This window comes from Dermochelys coriacea, chromosome 11 (assembly GCF_009764565.3).
Source record: "Dermochelys coriacea isolate rDerCor1 chromosome 11, rDerCor1.pri.v4, whole genome shotgun sequence".
In the NCBI taxonomy this organism is placed as follows: domain Eukaryota; kingdom Metazoa; phylum Chordata; order Testudines; family Dermochelyidae; genus Dermochelys; species Dermochelys coriacea.
The window spans coordinates 65,998,018-66,021,338 of NC_050078.2; the positions used below are offsets into that span (position 1 = coordinate 65,998,018).

Below are 23,321 nucleotides of genomic sequence, written 5' to 3' on the forward strand. Positions count from 1 at the left end.
CACAGTGGCTTGTCTGATGTCTGTAGACCTTCTTTTGTGAGGAGGAGATGACACCTCTTGTGATAAACTAGTATTTCACACTTGCTGATGCTTCTCCCCTGACGGTGGGAGTTCACAGTCTTAGCAAACATTTTTATAGTTACAGAGCAAGCATTTAAACATTATCTTATAACATGGGATACAGATGTTATAAGGAGAATTAATATTTGCAGCGTCCTACAAGTATCCCATAAAGTCTAAACACTAAAGACATTCTTATAACTCTAATATCTATTTTAATAAGAGTAACACATAGGTGAGGCAGGTTGGTTTCCAGCTACGCATTTGTCAGTGTTTAGTGAGGCCCAATTGCCTTGGCATGACACCATCACACCAGGGAAGGAAAATAAATAGCATAAATGTTGTGCTCAGGTACAGGAGCACGGACAAAAGACCTAATTCAACAGTACACTCCAGTTTAGCTATCTACTAAAATTTTGACATGGCCACCATGATTATAGTAATTGAGAGCGTCACAAGCATTAATCCTGGCAACATACCTGTAGGGCAAGGAAGTATTATTGTCCCTAGTTTATAGATGGGGAACTGAGGCAGAGGGAGATTAAGTGATTTGCCCAACGTCACAAAGGAAGGCCATGGCAGAGCTGGGAATTGAATCCAGATTACATATGTCCCAGTGTAGTTTCTTAGCCACAAGACTGCCTTCCTCCCACTGGACAGTTACGCTGGGTTTGCATCTGCTTTGTGTTACCAGATCGACAGTAAGCAGCTAGAGGGTACCAGTGAATCTGTCTCTATTAATCTACCTACCTATCAGCTAAATATCAGTCAGTCAACTTAGCTTTTCCTATTCTGCCTGTCAGCTACGTTATAGACATGACTGTGATGAATGCTGTGTTGAAGAGTGATCTAGAAATGCTTATCAGCAAGCCTTACAAAAATATAACGCTTACATGGAAAGACATTGTAAATTCCAAGTACATTAGTTTCAGAGTAGCAGCCATGTTAGTCTGTATCCGCAAAAAGAAAAGGAGGACTTGTGGCACCTTAGAGACTAACAAATTTATTTGAGCATAAGCTTTCGTGAGCTACAGCTCATTTCATCCGATGAAGTGAGCTGTAGCTCACAAAAGCTTATGCTCAAATACATTTGTCAGTCTCTAAGGTGCCACAAGTACATCAGTATTATAAACCAGATCCTGAGGTCCTCTTATTTTACTCAGGCATAGCTGAATAAAAATCATACAATATTTGAGTAAAGATTTTAGGATGCGGCCCCCAAGGAATTACACTGGGCCACACCAGGCATTCAATTTTTAAGCAGAAATCCCTCACTGGGGATGCTCACTTGGTTTATATTGGCATGAAGTCAATGGAGCGACACTGATTTATCCAGCTGAGGATCTAGCCATAGAGAAAAACATAACAAAAAATATGACACTCCTCCACCACTAAGACTCTAACACGAGACCCTAACCACCATTTGGATGCAAGGATGAAACCCAGACATTTGGTGGTTATATGGGAGAACCATAGGGTGAGCGAGTTTATGTGCCTGCGGTTTCATGGTCTGATCTAGCATAAGTCAGGAAGGAGCACTGTCAGACACATGCTTTTCCCCATCTCCACATTGCCCAAAGGGACATGATTTGTGTGATACACTAACAAGCTATGCCACTGTGGCAGCTTGACCCAAGTAGGAAGGAGCTTCCTCAGATAACCAGATCCCAGATCAGGTAGGGCTTTATATATTAAATCGGCGCCTGGATCTCTCCTTGGAAACATAGTGACATCCCTTGCAGCTCTGTGGAGCATTAGTGTAATACGCTCCTTTCATGATGGTGTATTGCTCAGCCTATGGTCAGCTTTATTCTGTGTAAGCTTCTAAGCCTTGTTCCCAGTGTGTGGCCCCAAGTAGAGGCCATTGCAGTCGCCATTTCTTGAGGCGACCGGTGTGGATGAGGCTCCCAGGGGTCATTTGGAAGGAAAGGTGGCATTGTCTTACCCAGGTGCAGATGGAAACTTTTTTGGCTACAACTGTTATTTAATGTTCCAAAAGCAGCCCTGGATATAGTAAAACTCCTTGATTACAAACCTGAGTCACAGGTGGCAGATGTGCTCCCGCAGCCTCAGGTGTGCTTCTTGCCTGTTCTTCTAGTGGTCCCCCCCCCCCGCCCCATCCACCAACATCGTCTTTCTCTTCTCTGCAGGAAGTCAGCCATCTTGTCCTCATTCGTGATTTCACAGACTCTGGGTTTTCTGTTCCACTGCACCAGCCAGACTTTCTGTAGTGGATGCTACATATCTTATCTAATCTGTCTCTTTGTTTGAGGCTGTCATTCGCTATGATATCTAAGACCTGTGTGTGACAAGATTGCTTGTCATTGTCTTACTCTTAGGGCTTTGTTTCAGGCGTACTGGGGTACGTACGGCTTGTGGGACGAGGTGTGCACTGCAGAGGCTGCAGTGCTGTACCTGAGTCGTTTTGGCTGGAGGCATAATGACTGTGAGGGACAGTCAGGCATAATGCCGCCAGCGAAGCGAGCGGGGAACATGTTCCGAAGTTGCATTTGCTACACTTTTTAAAAAGCGCAATGAGGACTCCGGGCACCGACAGAGACCTGTGGAGCTATGGGCACTCTCCAGAAATGTCGGCTCACGTCCCCTCTTGGGAGCTGAGCACTAGCGGCACTAGTCCCCCTTCCCCGTGTGCTCAGGGCTCACAAAGAGGGGCACAGGGCTGGTTGGTGCAGATGTGAACTTCTGGTGGGATGGAGCCTCCCCCCACCACCCCCAGACACCCACAGTTTTGCCCTGCATTGTTTATTGGAAAAACAGAAGCACAATTACCGTAACAAAATTATTGGTGTCCCAATAAGCTCCTCCTTTTGCCGGGTGAAGATGCTGCTGTAGTGGAGGGATCTGAATGGAGCAGCTGTGGTCCAGTGGGCTGAGGGAAGGGCTAGGTATTTGGAGATCTGGATTTTAATCCTGGCTCTGTCGCTGTCTCACATAGAGACAAATGATGGCTACTTGAGTGTGTGAGGGGAAAGGTACAGGGATTCCTTTTCCCCCAGAGATGTGTCTGACAGTGATGGGAAGCACAGAGGAGCAGAGCCAGTGGCTCCAAAGAGGTGTGGTGTCCATATGGCAGGGCAGCACTGGTTACACTTTACACAGGTGTAGCAAATCTCACTGGCTGTCATTCTCCTCCCAGTGACCTGGAAACTGTGACAAAGGCAAAAAGCTCCCAGGACCAGGTGGTGCACCCCTCTTCCCTGTCACAGCTTAATCTGGTGAAAGGTGTAAGTGAGCCCTCAGCCTCCCCATGGCTCAGTTTTCCCATCTGTAAAATGGCAATAAATATCACTGGTTACCTTCGTAGGCAATCTGAGGGCTCTTTATGAGTAAGTGCTAAGCAGGAGACCAGAGTCCAACTCCTGACTCCATGCTGCCTGGGCTGGCTGGATCTGGTATTGTTGTCCAGGAGGCACAGTCCTCTGTCCCAGATCTCTCTGCACGGACGCCCTCTGGCAACTTAAGAGAGGTGCTGGCAACCTCCCAGGAGCATCCACTCCAGTCTTTCTTGGCCAGGAGGTTAATGGCTATATACATTGGAGACAAACTGGGATCCTTAGGACTAACTTAGGGAGAACTCCCAGAGTATAACTACCACCGATTATATTTCATTTTACCACCAACCAGCTTGGAAGGAGGTGAAAAGAGCAATAGATTTAGTTTAACATTGAGGCTGCTTTCCATAGTTGGCTGTATCCATTTGGCCAACATTTAAACCTAACTGCCCACACCAGCAGTAGCAGTCACAGCCATCTTGGGTCCTCTAACCTGCAGACTGAAAAAACATGTGTACAGCATAGTAAGTTACCTCCAATTCCTTTTAGGTTAGAATTTTAAATAAGAAGATCGATTTTAGCGATATTCAGTCCAGATGTGGTTCCAAGGATAACATCAAACATTCTGCAGGGGGAGGAAATGTAAGTAGTGATGCTACCTCAGAAGGCGTCCTGACTGTGATGACACACCTTGCACAGCCAGCAGTCTGTCTCCCCTCCTTCCAAGCACTATTTTCCTTCTTGCTTATGTTTCACTTGTTAACTTGGTCTGGTAGTCTGTCAACCAGGTGGTGTTCAGTGGTGGGCTTCTGATCCTTCCCCACAGACTGCAGCAAATGGTTAGGACTCCGCCAGGAAATGGATTAGGAGGAAGAGGATGAGATGCATCTTTACAGCCACAGGCTTTGTCCTGCAAGGAGCCGAGTGCCCCTAGAGGTGCTAAGCGGCTACAGCATCTACTGAACCCCAAAATAGGAGCCCAATGAGAGCTGAGGTTGCTCACTTCTTACATGATCTGGTCCAAGGTGACTAATTTCAAGGAAGTGACAAACACACTTTTCACTTATTACATTTTTCTTAAACTGCAACGTTCTCTCTCCCTCTATCCCCAGAGAAAAGGCCAGACTGCCTAGATGCACACTGCTGCAATGTGGCTTCATTCAAATTTGCTCACAATTCCACAGAAGGCAGTCATTCAAGCTCCTGGAAGTACCAGGGGAAGCCTGTCCTGGCTGTACAACCGATCTGTATATTTGCCTTCTTTAGGTCACCCCAGATAAAGTAACAGAAAGACTGAAAGCGTAGCCCATATGTCATTCAAGGTTGGGTGTGCGCTTGGTCCCAGAGTCTTTCTCTCTCTTTCTCTGAAGACTATATAAAATTAACAGAGTTAGATGACAGATAAAGAGACAGATAAAAGAAATACAAAATCAGGATAAACAGGGTTTAGACAGAAGGTCTGATTAGCCACTGTGTTACTCCCGTTTTATGCCAGTGTAACCCCATTATGGATTTAATCTGATGTAAAACTGGAGTAACTCAGTAGTGAATCACACTCAGTGTTTACACTGTACTTATGGGGACAAAGGGACATAGGAAGAGATTTGAATCTGAAAGTCAGGATAAGCCATGTGAAAGGGATGGTATTAAAAGCCCAAATTCCCAGGAAATAAGTATTCAAGAAAGGAACAAAGAAAGCAGACTAGAACAACAATATGTATCATGCTACACACAGCGCTGTGTAGAGGCACTGCCTTTCACCACAAGAGGAAAGCTCAGAAGCATCTTAGAAAATAACCCTTGTTTATCTTCTTGATTCACATCTTCGTTTTACTAATGAAAAGACTTAACACACCACTGTCCGGTTCTTTGGTGGAATGGAAGCTTGCTGTATAATCAGATGTTCTCACCTTTCTGCATGATCTGTCCTCTGCTAACTGTTTCTTCTTTTTCAGTGTTTTTCGAAACTAGTGCTCTTCCTCTATGCCCTTTTGCCTTCCTAAAATTTGTTTTGTGCACTTTCAACAGATACAAATTGTAACTAAGAAAATAGATCTGAGCCATGTCACTTCCAAATGTGGCTCCCTGAAGAACATCCGTCACAGACCAGGTAATGTAGGAATTATTTGGACTAATATGGAATATTAGGGGGCAAATCTTGCTTGCCTATCTCATGTGAATAGACCCACTGAAGCAATTTGCTACTCATGCAAGTAATGTGAATGAGATAAGTGGAGGTTCTCTAATGTACCTACTTCTTAGGGGCTGGATCCTGCAAGATGCTAAGCACTCTGGCCTAATCTAGCAAAACCCTCACATGCTTAAAATTCAGCATGTGTTGAAATGTGTTGCTGGCTCAAGGCTAGAGTGTTCAGCAATGCATGCTCAAACCCACAGCTCAAGATGCTAATTGGTAGGTACCAGAAGAAATGATAAAGATACTGCTTGCAGTCCATCATGAGCTGATTATTAAGTGACAGCATTCTGGAACATTAAAAGCTCTATTCCAGTTTCAGATTCGCATATACATAATCCCAGAAAGAGTATTTGATGAGCCAGCATCCTCCCTATAAAACTTTTCTCCTCTAGAAAGCGCATTACCCAAATCTAATAAACACACATCCAATGTGCCTGTGCTCATGGTGCATGATTCGACCCCCAAATGGGAAGTTTTTACCCTTACATAAGTGGGGACTAAATTCAGGGATATAAGTAGACCTCTGTTGAGGTCAGCGGAATTGCACTTGCTTACACCAGATCTGAATTTGGACCTAGCTATTTACATACTCCTGTCAGAAACCAGAATATGAAATATTTCAGATGCTCAGTATTCTGGATTATATAGTGTACACAAGCTTCATATATGCAGTCAATAAAGAACTAAATGATCATATATATATATGTGTGTGTGTGTGTGTGATTTCACATATATAAGCTAACAAATTTATTCAGATGCAACTTACATGTGATCCAGAGGATTTTGAGTCCATATAGCAATGAACGTGTTACAGGCCTCCACATGTTGGGTTTGTGCATCTACGAAAGAAAGATTGTGGTTACTAATCTTCACTTAATAAATAATCCAAGTACAAATCACCAGAAGTTACGAATGGAAATAATATTCTTTGTTTTATTTAATTGAGACATTTTCATATAAAGAGAGATTGAAAAAGTTTGGGACTGCTTAGTTTAGAGATAAGATTAATAAGAGGGGACATGATAGAGACATACAAACTAATGATACAGATGCACCTATTTACCTGTTCTCATATTACAATACAAGGGGAATGCTCCATTTAAACTGAAAGATAACAATTCTCTGTACACAGTTCAAACTTATCTGTGGAACCTACTGCCACAAGATACCATTGACCCAAGTGGGAGTTTCAGGTTCTCCACTGAGCCTCACTTCAGCAAAGTACTTAAACACATAGAATCATAAAATTGGAAGGGACCTTGAGAGGTCATTTAGTCCAGTCCCCTGCACTCATGGCAAGACTAAATATTATCTATAGCATCCCTGACAAGTGTTTGTCTAACCTGCTCTTAAAAATCCCCAATGATGGAGATTCCACAACCTCCCTAGGCAATTTATTCCAGTGCTTAACCACCCTGACAGTCAGGAAGTTTTTCCTAATGTCCAACTTAAACCTCCCTTGCTGCAATTTAAGCCCATTGCTTCTTGTCCTATCCTCAGAGAGAACAATTTTTCTCCCTCCTCCTTGTAACAACCCTTTTTGTACTTGAAAACTGTTATCATGTCCCCGCTCAGTCTTTTCTTCTCCAGACTAAACAAACCCAATTTTTTCAATCTTCCCTCATTGGTGATGTTTTCTAGACCTTTAATAACTTTTGTGGCTCTCCTCTGGACTTTCTCCAGTTTGTCCACATTTTTCCTGAAATGTAGGATCCAGTACTGGACACACTACTCCAGTTGAGGCCTAATCAGTCCAGAATAGCGCGGAAGAATTACTTCTCGTGTCTTGCTTCCAACACTCCCACTAATGATCATCCCAGAATGATGTTCGCTTTTTTTGCAGCAGTGTTACACTGTTGACTCATACTTAGCTTGTCATCTACTATGACCTCCAGATCCCTTTCTGCAGTATGCCTTCCTAGGCGGTCGTTTCCCATTTTGTATGTGTGCAATTGATTTTTCATTCCTAAGTGGAGTACTTTGCATTTTTCCTTATTGAATTGCATCCTGTTTACTTCAGATCATTTCTCCAGTTTGTCCAGATCATTTTGAATTTTAATCCTATCTTCCAAAGCACTTGCAATACCTTCCATTTTGGTATCGTCCACAAACTTTATAAGTGTACTCTCTATGCCATTATCTACATCACTGATGAAGATATTGATTCCATCCCTATTCAGCAAAGTACTTGAGCAAGTGTTTAAATCCCATGGAAGTTAATGGGATTTAAGCATATGATTAAGCATGTATAGCAGAACCTCAAAGTAACAGGCATCTTGGGAATGGAGGTTGCCCGTAACTCTGAAACTTTCATAACTCTGAACAAAGTGCAGTTTGGGTTCCAGTTCCAGCAGCTGACATTCCAAACCAGGTTCAAGCAGCAGCTGACCTCCCTCCTCAGTGCCAGCAGCTTCCTTGCAGGCAGTTTCTTTCCCTGGATCAGACCGTAAACCTTGTCCCCCTTCCAGCCAGGAGGATGGGGTGAAAACAGCTTGTCCCTCTCCCGTTCAGAGGAGAGGGGCTTAAAATCATGCCCTCCCCTCCCGGCTGTGAGTGTGTGAAAACAGCACCACCACCCCACCACCCCAACTGAGGGAGAGGTGAAAGCAGTGCAGATTCTCCTCTGCCGATGCCTTAGGCTGGCAGCCCCAGCGCCTTCACTACTAGATGTAAGTGGCTACTCCACGCATGGGGTTGGGGTGGGGACAGGCAACCCGGATGTGCCTACCTTTAAGATGCAGTACAGGCACAGTGCAGTATTTACTTTTGTTTGTTTTGGTTTGTTTGTTTCCGCTGCTGCCTGATTGGTTACTTCCAGTTTCACATGGTGTTCGGTTGACGGGTCAGTCCATAACTCTGGTGTTCGTATCTTTGAGGTTCTACTGTATTGAAATGCTTTGCTGAATAGAGGGCATAGTGCTCTTCACCTCTCTAAATCTGGTCCTTTATAAATTATTAGATCATATTTGACAGAGAACTAATAAATGTCTGTGTCTGGACAGAACTGGGAGGGGCAGAAAAAAAAGTCTCCATGGCTAACCCATGAAAAAGTCCCATGTGAAAATTACTTAGCATGATTAAATTTGTCCAAAACGAAACCACTCATTGGAGCTGTAGAACCTCAAAACAAAATTATCTACTTGACTAAGTCAATATTGTGCTTGTCCATATCTCTTTGTGTCATTATTACTGCTACTATAGCAATAGATTGTTTCCCAGAAAAATAAGACACTAATAGCTACTGCTCTCAGTTGACTTGCCTGGTTGTTCCTCAAGCTACATTTTCAGGAAACAAAACAAAGTGTATTTGAAATTTAGGACTATTTCATTTTCTTAATTGTATTTTATTTTGCTTGAATAGGTGGGGGACGTGTGAAAATTGAGAGTGTGAAACTGGATTTCAAAGAAAAAGCTCACGCTAAAGTTGGTTCCCTGGAAAATGCCCACCATACACCTGGAGGTGGCAATATCAAGGTAAGAAATCAGCCTGATGAACTGAGCTTCTCTCTTTGAGAATGCACTTCTGCCCAATATCAGCAGTGACATGAATCGTGGTGTAAATTACACAGCAGGTATACATGGGTCAGAAAAATGAGTGTCACTTATATACAGGGCTATAGAGGTGAGAGCAGGAAAAGCAACTAACAGGAGAATATAAGATAGAATAGCTTACTTTTCTGTGGTTGATCCTCTCAACTTGGAGCCAGTGACTCCCAGTCTGCTCCTCCTGATGCCCAATGCTTTTCCCTATCCCTAGTTGAACTTCTGTTTTGCCTCCAGACCACTCTCTACCTTTGCTGTTATTCTAAATCCACACTGGGGTTTTATGTATATTCCCTTCCCTTCAGCCATGCTCACTGGCCTTTTGTGTATGCTCCCTGTGAACATTTGAACAACATTCAAACAATGCAAATATAAGAATCACATACACACACGTGCATGTTCACTTTGCACAAACAAGTACTTACACTGGCATTGCTTGTGTGATCATCCAGTCAGAGAACTGAAACAATATCAGGACTGTTGTAACCAACCACAGCAAACCAATGCAACTTAAATAGGGTGAAATTCACGTCTGTGCAGAGGGCCAGCTCAAGGCCTATGCACCACCTAAGTCCCACTTTAAGCCTTGGGATGATGCTCTGCACAAGGGTGGATTTCACCCATTACAGATATTGAATGCTCACAGAGATACCCTCATGTTCAATCCTTACAAGGCTTTTTTAAAAAAGAAAAGACATTTTAGACCAACAAAATGTAGAATAATATATTAATTTGATGAAGACATGATATGTTCATGGATATTCATAAATAGAGGCAAAAGATGGGATTTTTCAGTCCTGCCCAAGGGAGTTAGGTACTCAACTCCCACTGAAAGTCAATGGACATTAGGTGCCTAATCCCCTTAGGCAGCTTTGGAATCCCAGCCTAGATTGAATTATTCACTCGGCTGTCGCCTTGGTGGGAATCATTGGCAGGCTTATAGGACAGGGCCCATCTGCTAGAGGACGTGCTCCAGCAGTGGTGGCCCAGGCAAAGGTGGTGAGTGACTCCTGAGTCCAGTGCTGTGAGGCTGTTGATCACCTTCTGGCAGGGACTGAGCTCTCTCAACTCCCACTGACTTCAAGAACTGAAGGTGCTCAGCATCATACAGCAACAGGTCCTATGTGGGAAGGAGAGAGTTGGCCGCAAACCAAAAAGGTGGGATGGTGTATGAATAGGAAAGGTTGTCACCACCGAAGACCGGAGTTTCAAATCAAATCAGCAATAGAAGGTCATTACTTAAAAGCAAAGGTTTAAATACATTTTGCCTTTCTTGAACAGATTGACAGCCAGAAGCTAAACTTCAGAGAGCATGCTAAAGCCCGTGTAGATCACGGGGCTGAGATCATTACGCAGTCACCAGGCAGGTCCAGTGTGCCTTCACCGCGCAGACTCAGCAATGTCTCATCCTCTGGAAGCATCAACCTGCTGGAATCCCCTCAGCTTGCTACCCTCGCTGAAGATGTCACGGCCGCCCTTGCTAAGCAGGGCTTATGAATTTACTCCATTTAGCAGTGTATGAAGTAATAATATTTAGACATGAGCTCTTGGCAGGAATGGGCTCAGAGCAGGTGTTACATTCATTCTTTATCATGTCTAAAATTAAGTCACATCCCAAGACTGTAGCAACCATACAATAAAAAACCCCAAAATAATTAAATAGATGCAGAAATTGGCCTGATCTCCATTTACAGCAGGAAGACACTGGGTTTACATGGGTATGCAATTGCTGTGTATGACATTGGACGATTATTGTTGCTCTGCTCTGTCTTGCATGGAGTACCATACTACGATAAAATGCATTTTTACCTTTCCATGTACCTTAGGGCCATCCACCTCTTTCTGACTTGTTACTATCCCAAGTTGCTCATTTCACGGTTCTGTTGATGCGTGGGAGGAAAAAAATCACCCATTGTAACTTATTACAGGTTAAATTAAACTGAAGAGCCTAGTTAACGGATGGGAATGGCATATAAAGGAAATCAAGTTTAATTTAAAAAAGTGTTATTTGTATAAATGGGTAGAAGGAGAAAGACTGGATTAAGTTATTAACGTTTTGGGGTCTGGATAATTATGTCAGTGTATAGCTGATTCCAATAAATTATTTAACTGATAACTCAAAATAGTAGTTGAAAAACATTTGAATTGTGCTTGAGGAAGTGGCATTTTTAAAACAAAAATACTATTGAAAGGAAGCACTTCCATTTCAATGGGCTTGTGTCTGATTAGAATGTCGGTTAAGCGGCTAGATTTGTGTACACACTACCGGTTTCACATCCTTTCCATCTGTTTGATACAGTATTATAGATATATATATTTCTCTGTGGCCATTTGTGATACGCCCTCATATACTTGAATATTATACTTCTTTATTCACAGTATCTGTGTCTCTTGCACCCTTTGGTGTTGCAATTTTAGGTATGTAAAAGTAGATGTTAGCAGGGTTTTTTTTCCCCTATTCAGAAAAAAATACATAAAACGACAAAAACGTTTAGCATGAAATTGCTTTCTGTAACAACTAAAAGCCGTGACCCTGTTTTAGTGTCAGATGCAAGTCTCTTCTGTAATGCTAGAAAAATTATTCCTTTTCCCCACCCTCCTTTTTTCACCAAGACTGATTTTGTGAGTTCCAGATGTTTAGAAAAAGGGTTTCCAAAGAGGTGGGTTTGGATTCTGGATTTTTTTAAAATCAAAGAACAGTTTGGGTTTAGCTTTTTTTAAACTTCTATAGTAACAATGAATGTTGGATTTATTTTATTGAATTTTTTTCTTTTGCTAAAGTTGAAAAAAATATTTGGGTGTCATTCCATACCTTCAGTAGTGTCTTATGTGTACACTCGGGCACTCAGGTAGTATAACAGTAAACACTGTAGAGATGCCAATAAATTATAATTAATAAATTAAATAAATAAATAAAATGAACTCCCTAGCCTGGATCACCAAGGTGACTGAATAGATAAATAGGGCATCTTTAAATCTCAACAAAGAAGTAGCAAGTGTATGTTGATTATAAAAAGTATAAGGAAAGTGTGCATAAACTTGCAGAGAGATACATAAACATCAGATCTAATGGAGTTACTTGTGAGAACTCCAACACAACATTATGGGCACTAAGAAAACACTGCTGAAGGTAATATAGTGGTATTACTCATCAGTGGATAACAAATCTGCTGATGTTATATACAGTAGATGTTATAAAATGACAAATTTACACACTTGTTGGCTCTCTTTTGAAATCTCTAGCTAATCTTTACACTGTCAACTGAAAGAAAAGGAGTACTAACACGACTGCTACTCTGAAAACTGTCAACTGAGCTAGACATGAATTGTGTATTAAGTCAACCTTGTGTATTGGAAGCTTTTGAGTACTCTGTTCTTTTTACTATGTGTGTGTGTGTGTGTGTGTGTTGGGTATTGATCTGAAAAGAACAGAGAGAAGAAGTTTGTGTCTGTGCAGAGGATTCTTATAATTAATAGCAAACGATTCCACAGAATTAAATTCACAGTATTAAACTGCACAAATACTAAAGAGTAAATCTTCAATGTGATGAATGGAGATTTTGGCCAAGCAGTTGTTCCCCGTGGCATTAAGATGAATTACATGGCTCAGACTCCATGCACCTTACTGAAGATGAACTCCTAAATAGCCCCACACATCAACTCTGCAAAAAGCTTTTTCACACTATAAAGCACCTAATGCTGTTTGTAAGTCAGTTATTTTATACAAAAGACAGGGAGTTTAACAAACATGTTAAGTGCATCAAGAGGATTCCGATTTCTGTCTTGTAATTGCTGTACTGTTGCTTAGAATAACCAATGGGAATTTACATGGAAATAATGTTTGGTGTGGTCCATAAAAATGTCTTGCCATTGTTTAAAAAAAAACAAAAGGAGGGAGAAGAACAGTATTTTTCATCATGTTGTTCTCCATCAATTAATGCAAATTAGCCTTGCAGTGTTTTTATTATGCCTTTTGCCAATGTTAGGAAGAGCCTAAGGTACTACTGAACTCAGCTTCACTGAAGTTGAATACAGCTGGTCAGAACAGTATTTAAACTGTGACTCAAGTACTTTGTATCCTGCTTTTAAAAAAAGCCCCACATTCAGTAGATGGTGATGTTTAGTTATTGCACATACACATCCAAAGTCAAACTGATGTAACACACCAAGTCATTTACTTCATGCTTTGAAATGAGCTTTCTTATCTTCATTCAAGCAAAGTCCTTGTAATCAATAATTGTCCTTCCATAGAAAGAGTTCTAGAACTTTTGTGAGGAGCTAGATGAAGATAAAAGAAATCAAGAGTTTATGTTAAATAAAATGCAAGTTACATTATGCAACTCTAGATATTCACTGAAAAAAGCTCATACGAATCTTAACTTCTCAAGAAGAGTATCAGTTTAAAAACTTTGCAAGCACTTGGTGGCCATGTTCCAGTTTTCTGGAACGCACGTCTTTAACAGTTCTATTCTATTGGCAGGTTTAGCCAGTCAGTGACATTTAAGAGCCAACTTCTCTCTATTTGTAACAGTGAATAAATAGAAAATTTAAATCATTCCAAATCGGATAGTCATGGGAGAATCAAAACTGAGTATGTTTGTTGAGTGGTAGGACAATGGAAAAGGCACTCTGGGCATCTCCACATCTGCAAAATATCTGTTTCTACGTAATCTAGGCAGGAAGAAATCCAGTAAAAGTTGAGCAGATCTTGGTCCAGCAACAATGAAGGAGAAACTAATAATGATGAGGATACTCCTCTGTCCACTAGACAACACATATTTTCACTGTATAGCAGTAAATGGTATTAGCCAGCTAACACTATGTTAATGTACAGTAGTAACATTTCTTCCCTCATTATGACTGCTTGCAAATATATATAAACTGGCCTATCTATACAACCCAAAGGGAGTTGAAAGGCGGTCTATGTGGACTACTGTATATGAGAAAAGTTTTTGCTGGGCTGGACCAAAATATTTTCTGAAAATCAAGTATGAACATCCCTTCAAAGACAGAGGTCTTTAAGTGTAGATCACTTTTGTTATATAAAATGAAGCAGACAGAATTTTAGCCTAGGTGTGTGTAGAGCTCACTCGCTAGTAGTATTAATCAAGCAATGCCCTCTACAGGAAAATAATTTACTTTCAGATTTGGAAAGGTCAGGCATAAAAGCCACTTCAACTTTAGCAAAGAGAAAAAAGAAACAAAAAAACCAACATATTCTGTATGCTGGGATTTGGAGGAATACAGTCTGCTGTTACAAACCTGTGTTTTTTCTGATAATTCTGTTACCATAAAGAGACATTTCTTGAATGGCTGGTGGTAGTTAGTTCATGTTTTTCAATCCAATTTGCAATTGTATTTGTTGCTGTATAGTGATTGTTTTGCAAAATAAAATTGCTTGTCATCTAACCGCTTGTATCTTTTATTTGTGATGCAGATCATATCCCCACCCACTCACTGCATATCATTGTATTGCTATTAAGAAAATATAAAATAACATAGACCTACTAGCAATGCATACAGTCAGTCTTAAGACGAGTCAGAGCAGATGCAGTAGTGGCTCTCGCTTACTCCCCCTTATTTCTTGCCAAAGTACCCAGTTTTACAGCCAGCACATCAGCCTTTAGGGAAATATTTCTCTGCTTCATATGAATGAGTTACTTTCTTGTTTATCCTGGAGTTCTAACCCAAATATTAAGTTTACCTTGACTGTGGATTGAACAGTTAGGTTCCCAAGATAAATAACTGACCTCATGAGTAAATCAACTTCAAAATTTTTAGACTGACTTTAGTACTTTTGAAGATGTCTCTGGAGGCTGAAGTCATCTATTGCACCCCAGAACAGGTACAGCACAGACAGTGACTTTACCAATTATCCTGTACTGCCCCTCTGGTGTACCTCACTCCAGATTTGGAAAGAACACCTGTAGGAGAGAATGGATAGGTTCCATCTCTAACTCTTAATCCATGGTGTGTCTGCCAAGGGCATATATTAGTGCCAGGCATGATGGTATTTTTATTCTATAAGAATGTAAGAGCTACCATACTGGGTCAGACCATGGTCCATTTTGCCCAGTATCCTGTCTTTGACAGTGGCCCACACCAGATCTTCAGGGAGACTATACAGAACAAGTCAATTATGAAGTGATCCATCCCTGTCTTCTGCTCCCCACTTCTGGTAGTCAGAGTTTTAGGGTCACCCCAAGCATGGGTTGCATCCCTGACCTTCTTGGCTAATAGCCATTGATGGACCTATCCTCCTAAATTGCCCAGTTCTCTTTTGAACCCAGTTATTCTATGCACACTTGCCCCCCAGGAACTGGAGTGAGAACTGTCAACATGTTCTACAAGTCAATTTTCTTTACAAAGTAAACAATGACACTGGGGCCCTCAGGTGGTCTATTGAGAAGAAAAGTCCAATAATAAATTTGCCCTAAGTGCAACACTGAGCCATTCATATATTCTTAGTTGTTTGTTTATTTAGATCTCAGCCTTATTCAATCTCCACACCAAAACTTGCCCATGTTTTCCAAAAGGCTAAAGTTGCTACTGAGTACATGCCACCATAAGTCAGCACCTTGTTTTCTTTTGCAAACGCTTACAGAATACACATCTTGGATTGGAGGGAAGAAGAAAGAATCCCCCCTCTCCCCTCCGAGTTTAAATATGTTTTGTTTCCACACCATGAACGGGACTCTCATAGCCAGCTGGGCAACAAGAAGTCCTGCAGGTTTACTTACCCAATCTCACAAATGGAATTTGTTCTGAGGAAGAAGATATGGAGAGGGTTGAGGTCTACCTAATGAAGGGAGGAAGTTATCTTCAGTATTCTTCCTTACACTACATACTCTTTGGGCTAAGAACCAGGTCATCCACCTTCCTGTGCTGTTGACTTGTATAAGGAAAATGTCCATCCTGCAGCAGATGGATTTGCCTCTTTACTTCACTGTCCTAACATGACATTTGTAGCTGTTATTACTGCTATCTTAACTCAAGTTTTAGGCCTGATTCTGCAATGCTGACTCACATATCATTGCTTTATCTTCAGTGGAACTTCTTATACAAGTAAGGGTGGTAGGGTCAGGCCCTTAAATTGCAGAAGGGCTGAGATAGCCTTTCCAATTACACATTATTAGTATTGATATTTATTATGAACAATAATGATTTGCCAAAGTGTTTCTCATTTAAAACATCCCTTCCTCTCTCAGTATTACTGTATTTGAAATAAAACTCTTTAGAATCATACCACTGAAATCTATTTCCTTACCAAGGTAACAACTGCTCCCTTCTGCAGGAAAAAAAAAAACGTGGCACAGGGCTAAAGGGATGAAAATCTCCAGAAGGTTCTCCTGACGCAGATTGGTACTGATTTCTCCACTGGTGGAGGGGCAGGGATAGCACTCCCCAGAATAAATCACATGTCCTACTTTCAAAATCTTCGGGAAATATTGGAAAGCAAGGACCATCCCAATAGAGAACCCATGTCTGGCTGCTTCTGTGCCACTAGCCCCTGTCCTTGTCCCCACCCTTCCCATCTGCCAGCACAGATCCAACAGAATTACCCCATCTGAGCTTCATCAGCTGGAACTTGCCCTGGGGACACCCATAAAGGCAGATCTCCCTCAGAAGGCGGGACAGCAGGAAGCTGGGGCTGTATTACCTTTCTTAAGGAATATTTGCAGCATTAGTGCTGGGATGACATGTACCCCCTTCTAACTAATTTCCTGTCCTCCCCATTCCTCCCCAAATCCAACCACTACCTGCACCCTCTCCACTCACAGAGCCACCAATCTGTAGAAAACCCTTGTGCAGCTTGGAGGAAGGGGGAAGACAGTGCCCTGGAGCTGGCTGAGCCTACATTCTGTGTATAAGGGATATGGTCCATGAACATACAATACGATGGGGGCTAATTTAGCTACAACTAATTAGGAGAAAGATCTTGGAGTCATCGTGGATAGTTCTCTGAAGACGTCCACACAGTGTGCAGCGGCAGTCAAAAAAGCAAACAGGATGTTAGGAATCATTAAAAAAGGGATAGAGAATAAAATGGAGAATATCTTATTGTCCTTATATAAGCCCGTGGTACGCCCAATCTTAAATACTGCAAACAGATGTGGTCCCCCCATCTCAAAAAAGATATACTGGCATTAGAAAAGGTTCAGAAAAGGTCAACTAAAATGATTAGGGGTTTGGAACAGGTCCCATATGAGGAGAGATTAAAGAGGCTAGGACTTTTCAGCTTGGAAAAGAGGAGTCTAAAGGGGATATGATAGAGGTATATAAAATCATGAGTGGTGTGGAGAAAGTGAATAAGGAAAAGTTATTTACTTGTTCCCATAATATAAGAACTAGGGGCCACCAAATGAAATTAATGGGCAGCAGGTTTAAAACAAAGAAAAGGAAGTTCTTCACTCAGCACATAGTCAACCTGTGGAACTCCTTGCCTGTGGAGGTTGTGAAGGCTAGGACTATAACAGGGTTTAAAAGAGAACTGGATAAATTCATGGAGGTTAAGGCCATTAATGACTATTAGCCAGGAATGGTGTCTCTAGCCTCTGTTTGTCAGAGGGTGGAGATGGAGAGATCACTTGATTACTACCTGTTAGGTTCACTCCCTCTGAGGCACCTAGCCTCGGTAGACAGGATACTGGGCTCGATGGATCTTTGGTCTGAGCCAGTATGGCCGTTCTTATGAATGAAGGGACCCCGTGCTCCATCAGATCATGAGGGCATGCTCTGTTCCCAAATTATTTTTGTCTTCCTTGAGCATATTCCCTGGTTTGTTGGCATGCTCTGGGTGCAAAGCAGCTGGCATGGAGGGTATTTTTAAATAGAAAAACAAAGTGTATGGAAGCACATAGCTTTTGAGAGGGGAAAACATGGCACAAACTTTACTAACACAATAAAATGAAGGAGCCACTGCCCTCCTTTTAGTGCCCATTAGCTAATAAAATGCTATGGGTGGACAATCTGCACCCTGCCATGGATGTCAGCCTCTAGTCTCAAGGGAGAGTCAAGCAGGGATGTTCAGGAGTGAAGACATGAATTGATTCTCCACTCGCATTGGTGCAAATCAGACTTAACTCCACCGCAGTGAATAGATTCACATCAGTGTAAGAGAGAGGAGTATCAGGCCCAAAGGAGGTAGGATGGCTTTATGTTAAAAACAAAGCTGGAATTATAACCCAGCAGGACACAGCACCACGAGTAAATCTAAGACCCCGATGCACCAGAATGCCAATGGGATGCACTGGCATGAACTGTCCTGCCTTCTGCAGCTTTTGCCCTCCTTCCCTGCCCCATCCTCTCACTGGGGCTGGCTGAGGATCCGAGTGTGGGTGAGCTGCTGAGACCCTGTAAAGCTACTGCTTAGACAGACCACGAGGGGGCCTTGTTGGAAAAGTATAAAAGCTGGCAGGCAGGCCAGGAAAGGACAGTGATTCTCCCTGAGTTTCTGTGCTCAGGGGAGCAGAATAAAGCTGCTGATGGGTACGTGTCTGAGGCAAAGGGAGCCTGAAGGGGTGGCCTGGAGAGCAGCAAAGCTACTGAGGAAATTACCTGCCCCAGTGGTGTGATGGAATCCCTAGATGAAGGGGGAGAATGGGGTGTGGGGGGGAAATGAACACCACCACCTGGGCCTATTAAAAGAAACCACCACTGGGTGGGTGTTTGGGGCGGGAGGCCACAGACCTGTTCCACAACTACTCAGCTGCAGCTGGGGGAGGGGGAAGCCACACCACTTTCCACCCACCCCCACCCCTGTTTGACTGAAGCAGCTATGTAGAGGAGAGCCCCACTTGCTCTGTGAACCCCTTGGTCTGTGTGCTTGCTGTGGATGAGGGCAGGGGAACAAAGATGCTGGTGATCTATTTTGCTCACTTCCATTGCTGGGTGTGAACATGTTTAACCAGGAAGCATGGACCTGCATTAGGAATTACTAGACACATGCAGGCTACCAGAGCCCACTGGCCTGTGCCTTCTTGGCCTGGCATGGCCCCTGCCCACTTCCCTGCTGTGTCACTATCTCTAGCAGCTGCTCTGGCCATTGTGAAAAGGGACCTCCCTGTTATATTTCAGCCATTTGCCTGCGTGGCCTAATGTGGGGCCATATCCTGCAGGGCTTAAAGTGATAACAGTGAGAGTTTCACCTCAGTGAGGCATGAAAGAGGCCAGCAAGATTTAGTCCTTGGGAGAGCCATGTAGTTGATTTGCTATGAAATATTTGTGCTATTATTCCTGCTCAGCTCTAACTTCCTAAGGGGGAAAGGTGCCTAGTCTACTACTTAGACTTGTATTGAAGTTTATTTTGCAGCACTTTATCAAACCTCTTACCTGTACCCTGAAGTTCTCTATCTCCTAGTAAGAAAAAACTCCGCTGCTTTAGCTTTGCTTTATAACTAATATCCTTTAACATGGGAATCTCCTTGCTGATCCTACTTTATTGTGCCTCCAAAGCACTCCTGGGTTCTGCATTAAAATAGAGACCAAAATTAGATAGAGTACTCTAGTCCCTCATTATATGGTGCCCTATAAAGCTTAAAATCACTTGGGAATGCCTCAGACTAAAAAGCAGTGTCTTATTTGCCTTTTGACTGCAATTGGCCAGATGGTTGTAGACTTCGGGGGAGAAGGGGGGGGGGGGGTTCTGAGTAATTCCTAAATCCTCTTCTCACTACACTGATTGAGCTACATCACTGAAGTTCAAACTCCCTTTTTTTAGAGCTTATTTAATCAATAGATATTTAGAGACCAATGCTTGCCTGAGTTGCTTGGTGATCTTAAGGAAACTTAAGCGGGGGCGGGGGGGGGGAGAGAATCAGCCTGATGCAGCAACAACTTCAAGCTAAGCATATTGTCACCATAGTGAAGATAGCAAATTCTGTAAGACTAGTCTTTCTAGAAAGTTCTATTCTACATTGTCTTCTAAACCCCTCTGATGGTGGTTAAGCTGCTTATCTGTACCATGTAGGCCTGCTCAGAGCAGGATTAGATGACATGGCGCTTATTACCTCTGTTCCTGCATGGAGCCCTGTCTATACTAGTGCTCTGACTGATAGAATTTTACTGTTGCTATCCCCAAAAACATCCCACTGTAGACTTAGCCATGGATGCCTGAAGCCATGCTTCTGCATGGTAGACATAAAGAAATTAAAGTGGGTAGTTGAACACTTATGCACTAGAACTTCAGAGCCCTTGGATGAGAATGGGTTACAGCCCACATGGCAAATACTGCAAGCTCCAGAAAGAAAATGTAACCGAGCTGCTCTGAACTGCCCTGCACAAGGAAGTAGGTGCTATTAATCATCTACTGAAAGGAAGAGCTAATGCTAGTAGCATGCTTCAGTTGTGGGGAAACATCCCCAGTGAAGGAGTCAGCACTGAGAACAAAGACCGTGGATAAGGCAAAAAAAATCCTGCTTTAAGTAGGTACAGCTAAAGCAATCCCTGAGTGCAGCTGGAGAGATTTGTCTTGGCACTGTCAGGTGAGGAGCAGTGATTATTTAGTGTGACAAAGCTCTGGCCTTGCCTCCGTGGGTCCCATGTTTCCTGGTGGATTTCGCTAGCCTCAGAGGCTCACTGTGACCCTCCACATAATCCTTCTTTCTCTAGAGACAAGGGTCACAGTCTACTGAGCCATTTTCATCATAAGCCAGCAAGGGAGACGAGGAGAAGTTATCCTTCCTTGCACAGTCTCTGTTATCTCCCAGTCTCAGTGATTAAACAGGGGGCAAAGGTGGTGGGGGAGCCCGGGCCTACCCTCTACTCCGGGCTCCAGCCCAGGGACCCTAATAGTATCAGCTATGGTAGCTGACCTTTTAGAAATATGACATGTACAATTCCCTGGGCTACTTCTCCCACAGCAGCCCTCACTTCCTCAAGCTCCACTTCACCCTTACCTCAGGGCCTCCTTCCTTGTGCCTGATATGGTGTGTACTACTCAGCCTCTCCAACAGCGCAACTTCTTCCCACAGCTCCTGACATGCACACCCACCTGACTGACTGGAAGGCTTTTAACTAGTTTCAGCAAGCCCCTGATTGGCTTCAGGTGTCCCAATCAACATAGCCTTCTCCCTGCCTTCTGGAAAGTTCTTAATTGGCCCCAGGTGTCTTAATTGACCGGGAGCAGCTGCCATTTCACTTAGGCTGGTACAAGGAATTTGTTTAGCCTGGAGCTAATATATCTATCTCCCACTACTTTTCTATAGCCATCTGGCCTTGCCCCGTCACATATCCCGCCCCCCCTGCCACCGCTCAACACCATAGAATTGGGCAACTTGGGACGCCAGGCAGTATGCTCCTGACAGACCATCAGCGTTGCCATGGTGGCATCCAGCCCTGTGCCATATGTTGAACTGGAATGGTTGGAGGGATAAGAACCACCTGGTGACCCTTGCATTCTTTTCCTTATTCTGCTGCATCCACTGGAGGGGTGCATGGTCCGTCAAAAGAGTAAATCACCGACCTAAGAGGTAATAACGCAGTGTCTCCATAGCCCATTTGACAGCAAGGCATTCTCTCTCGACTACTGCGTATTTCTGTTCTCTTGGGAGAAGCTTTCTGCTTAGGAAGAGGATCGCGTGTTCCTCTTCTCCCACCATTTGCGACAGAACTGCTCCCAACCCCACCTTGGAAGCATCTGTTTGTAAAATAAATTCCCTGTTAAAGTCTGGGGTTATGAGTACGGGGTCATTACAGAGGGCCATCCGAAGGTCTGTAAATGCCCCCTCTGCTGCGTCGATCCACTTCACCATGTCTGGACCTCAGGCCTTCACCAGGTCTGTTAGGGGACTTGCCCTAGTGGTGAAGTGGGGAATAAACTGCCGGTAGTAGCCTACCACGCCTAGGAACGCACGGACCTGCTTCTTTCGGGTCGGCCGGGACCAGTTTTGAAAATTGCCTCTAGCTTATTCGTTTGGGGCTTCACTATGCCCCTTCCCAAAATATATCCCAGGTACCTAGCCTCTGCTAGCCCTATGGCACATTTAGCGGATTAGCAGTGAGGCCAGCCTGCCTTAAGGTGCGCAGTACTGCCTCAACTTTCTCCAGGTGGGTTCCCCAGTCTGGCGTATGGATGATGACATCATCTAGGTATGCAGCTGCATAACTAGTATGGGGGCGCAGCAGCTTATCCGTGAGGCGCTGGAATGTGGCTGGGGCCCCATGTAGCCCAAAAGGGAAGACGGTGTACTGGAATAGCCCATCCGGGGTGGAGAATGCTGTCTTTTCTTTAGCTTCTTTGGTCAGAGGAATCTGCCAGTACCCTTCTGTTAGATCCAGTGTAGTCAAGAATCGGGCACTACCCTGTCGGTCAACCAGTTCGTCGATGCGTGGTATGGGGTATGCATCAAACTGGGATATTTCATTCAGTTGGCGAAAGTCATTACAGAATCTCATGGGACCGTAAGGTTTAGGCTCTAGAACAATTGGACTGGACCACTGACTGTAAAATTCTTCAATAACCCCTAATTCTAACATTTTCTTTACTTCGGCCTTGATTTCCTCTCCTTTGGCTGCTGAGATTCGGTAGAGTCTCAATGTTACCTTGGCTCTGGGGATCGTGCGGATATAGTGATAGGTCTCAGTCGTCCGCCCTGGTTTTGTAGAGAACACATCTCTGTTGCGATTAATCATGTCGGCTGCCTCGATCTTTTGGATTGGCGTCAAGTCGGATGATAACCTCACTTGCTCATGTAAGTTATCCTCCTGGGGAAAGGTCTCCTGTGTGACTAAGCATGCATCTCGATCGTGCCACGGTTTTAGAAGATTGATGTGGTAAATTTGCTCCGATTTCCGGCGGCCTGGCTGCCGCACCTTATAGTTCACCTCTCGGCTTCGATTATTTCGTAGGGTCCCTGCCACTGGGCCAACAGTTTACTTTCTGCTGTGGGCACCAGTACCATCACCCGATCCCCTGGTTGGAACCGTCGAAGCTTCGCTTGGTGGTTATAATGGGTTCATTGGGTCTCCTGTGCTCTCTCCAAGTGTTCCTGTACAATGGGTGTAACTTGGGCTATCCGATCTCTCATCTGCAATACGTGGTCAACTATGTTCCTTCTGGGATTTGGCTCCTCTTCCCAGGCTTCTCTGGCTATATCCAATATGCCCGAGGGTGGCGCCCATATAGTAGTTTGAATGGAGAGAAACCCGTGGAGGCTTGCGGAACCTCCTGGATGGTGAACATGAGGTAAGGCAATAGGGTATCCCAATCTTTCCCATCCTGGCTCACC

The 23,321-nt window shown here is 43.4% G+C and overlaps 1 protein-coding gene across 50 annotated transcripts in view; it reads left to right on the forward strand.

The window, feature by feature from the left end:
• Positions 1–12,056, forward strand: part of MAP2 (microtubule associated protein 2) — a 344,721-nt gene extending 332,665 nt beyond the window's left edge. For 37 of the 50 annotated variants that reach the window (XM_038421402.2, XM_038421391.2, XM_038421395.2 and 34 more), the window contains 4 exons: positions 3,903–3,995; positions 5,382–5,463; positions 8,912–9,024; positions 10,375–12,056. In XM_038421402.2, the coding sequence (XP_038277330.1) occupies positions 3,903–3,995; positions 5,382–5,463; positions 8,912–9,024; positions 10,375–10,590 (504 nt within the window). In that variant the 3' untranslated portion in view covers positions 10,591–12,056. The remainder of the gene's footprint in view (positions 1–3,902; positions 3,996–5,381; positions 5,464–8,911; positions 9,025–10,374) is intronic. The other 13 variants (XM_038421418.2, XM_038421420.2, XM_038421413.2 and 10 more) reach the window with 1 other exon arrangement.
• The last annotated feature ends 11,265 nt before the right edge of the window (positions 12,057–23,321 follow it).